The sequence below is a fragment of the Plecotus auritus genome (genome assembly GCF_963455305.1).
Source record: "Plecotus auritus genome assembly, chromosome: 8".
NCBI classification, from domain to species: domain Eukaryota; kingdom Metazoa; phylum Chordata; class Mammalia; order Chiroptera; family Vespertilionidae; genus Plecotus; species Plecotus auritus.
In genome coordinates this window covers 64,507,442-64,509,538 of record NC_137782.1, presented here as the reverse complement: position 1 = coordinate 64,509,538, position 2,097 = coordinate 64,507,442, and the positions used below count along the sequence as shown (strand labels likewise).

Below are 2,097 nucleotides of genomic sequence, written 5' to 3'. Positions count from 1 at the left end.
GGGCCCGCTTTAATTTCGGACCAAATATTCGGGAGATCAGGGTCCCAGAGGTCGTCTTCCAATAGGATCCAGAAGCCCAGGCTCTCTGGGCGACCCAGAGCCAGCCGCTTCTTCATCCAGGCCTGTTTCTCTCATCTGTAAAATGGAGCTGGAGAGGTGAGAAAATGAATCCGGGGAAACGGATTCTTGGTCTTTTTGTTATCGGCAATATCGACTTAGCCTCCTTGCCTCCTCGCCGAGGTTCCCAGGTAGCCCTCGCCTCCACTAGCCACCCTGTCCCGAGCCTTCCCACTCTCTCTCTTCTTGAGGTTCGGGGTCCCCTTTCCACGCCCTCCAGGGTACAATAGTAGAGCGGGAGGCGGGGCCCAGGGGCGCTCGAGGCCACACCTCCAGGCCTCTCATTGGCTGCTTTTGAACATCTGAGCCCGCCCCTCGGGGAGGGGACGCGGCGTCTTTATAATGATCCGGCTGCGGGGTTCGGAGCGTGCATTCTACAACCGTCTCTTCAGCGTTTGAGTCTCATTTTGCACGCCCAGCTCCCGCCTCCTCTCTTACCCCGACGCCAGAATCATGAAGGTCGCCAGTGGCAACGCCGCGGCTGCCGCGGGCCCGAGCTGCGCCCTGAAGGCCGGCAAGACTGCGGGCGAGGTGGTGCGCTGCCTGTCCGAGCAGAGCGTGGCCATCTCCCGCTGCGCAGGCGGCCCCGGCGCGCGCCTGCCCGCCCTGCTGGACGAGCAGCAGGTCAACGTGCTGCTGTACGACATGAACGGCTGCTACTCGCGCCTCAAGGAGTTGGTGCCCACCCTGCCCCAGAACCGCAAGGTGAGCAGGGTGGAGATCCTCCAGCACGTCATCGACTACATCTGGGACCTGGAGTTAGAACTGAACTCGGAATCTCAAGTCGGGACCCCCGGGGGCCGGGGGCTGCCCGCTCGGGCTCCGCTCAGCACCCTCAACGGCGAGATCAGCGCCCTGGCTGCCGAGGTGAGGTCCAAGTTGGAACACGAGATCGTTTTCTTTCTACAGATGGGGAAACTGAGTCCCGGAGAGGGAGGGGGGACTTGACCCTACGTCGACCCTATCCTTTCGGGTGTCTGGCTACGTAAGGGCTCCCAAGGACATAGGAAGAAGCGCTCCTTCCTCGTGTCTCCTGGGGAAGGGGCGGCTTGCAGCCTTGTCCCCTCCAGCCCGCCCGTCTCACCTCTTCTCTCTCCGTTTCACAGGCGGCATGTGTCCCGGCGGACGACCGCATCTTGTGTCGCTGAAGCGCGTGCTCCAGACCCCGCCGACCCCAGCCCTCCCGGGGGCGAGAGGAATGAGTGCGCTCTGGCCCTCCCGAGCGCCTGCCGCAGCTGGGGAGGAACAAGACAGATCAAGATCAGCGGCCTTTGGGCTCCTGTGGATCCAGCCCAGGGATGGGGGACTGACAGGACGGGCCGACCTTCCCTCCACACCTATCAGCCACCAGAGACTTGGGGGAGTTCCCCCCCGTGTGTTTCTATTTTTTGAAAAGCAGACATTTTAAAAAATGGTCACGTTTGGTGCTTCTCAGATTTCTGAGGAAATTATTGCTTTGTATTGTATATTACAATGATCACCGACTGAGAATATTGTTTTACAATAGTTCTGTGGGTTGTTTTTTTTCCTGTTGTTATTAAACAAATACTTTAGATGATGGTAAAGTTGCAGTGTTCTTGGATTGAGGGGAGGGGCCTGGGTTGGGGGTTTCGCAGCTGGCCCTGGGAGGTGGGGGACTGGAAGGCCACATCTGGACTGTCCCTTTCACCGACCTGAACTGTGTTTCCGGTGTCTTTAAAGTATTCTTTCCCCCATCACTGGTCATTTTCCTGTTCTCTATTGTCATAAAGTTAAATACTCTGGGTTTCTCCAAGCGGTCATTGAGCCAGCTATCTGGGTCACCTGGGGAGGTTGTTATAATGCAGATCAACCTGCCCAGGCCCCCTCTGCGTTGAGAAGTATTTAAGTTGGAGAAGCAGGTCACTGGGCCCACCTGCACATTTGCCAAGATGGAGGAAGTGAGATACAGAGGAAAGGGACTTACCCAGAGCCTCAGCTTGTCTGAGGCAGGACTTCCAT

General features: G+C 57.9%; 1 protein-coding gene across 1 annotated transcript; it reads left to right on the top strand.

Annotated features, from left to right (window-relative positions):
* The first annotated feature begins 482 nt into the window (after positions 1-482).
* On the top strand, positions 483-1,682 carry ID1 (inhibitor of DNA binding 1). The gene is made up of 2 exons (XM_080683508.1): positions 483-984; positions 1,224-1,682. The coding sequence occupies exons 1-2, from the start codon at positions 571-573 to the stop codon at positions 1,263-1,265; spliced, it is 456 nt and encodes a 151-aa protein (XP_080539634.1). The 5' UTR covers positions 483-570; the 3' UTR covers positions 1,266-1,682.
* Positions 1,683-2,097: the final 415 nt, after the last annotated feature.

What these genes read in the sequence shown, in the direction of transcription:
- ID1 (XM_080683508.1), top strand. Translation starts at nt 571, where the DNA reads ATGAAGGTCGCCAGTGGCAACGCCGCGGCTGCCGCGGGCCCGAGCTGC. An exon ending in TCAGCGCCCTGGCTGCCGAG is followed by an intron (nt 985 to 1,223) that starts GTGAGGTCCAAG and finishes TCCGTTTCACAG; the next exon opens with GCGGCATGTGTCCCGGCGGA.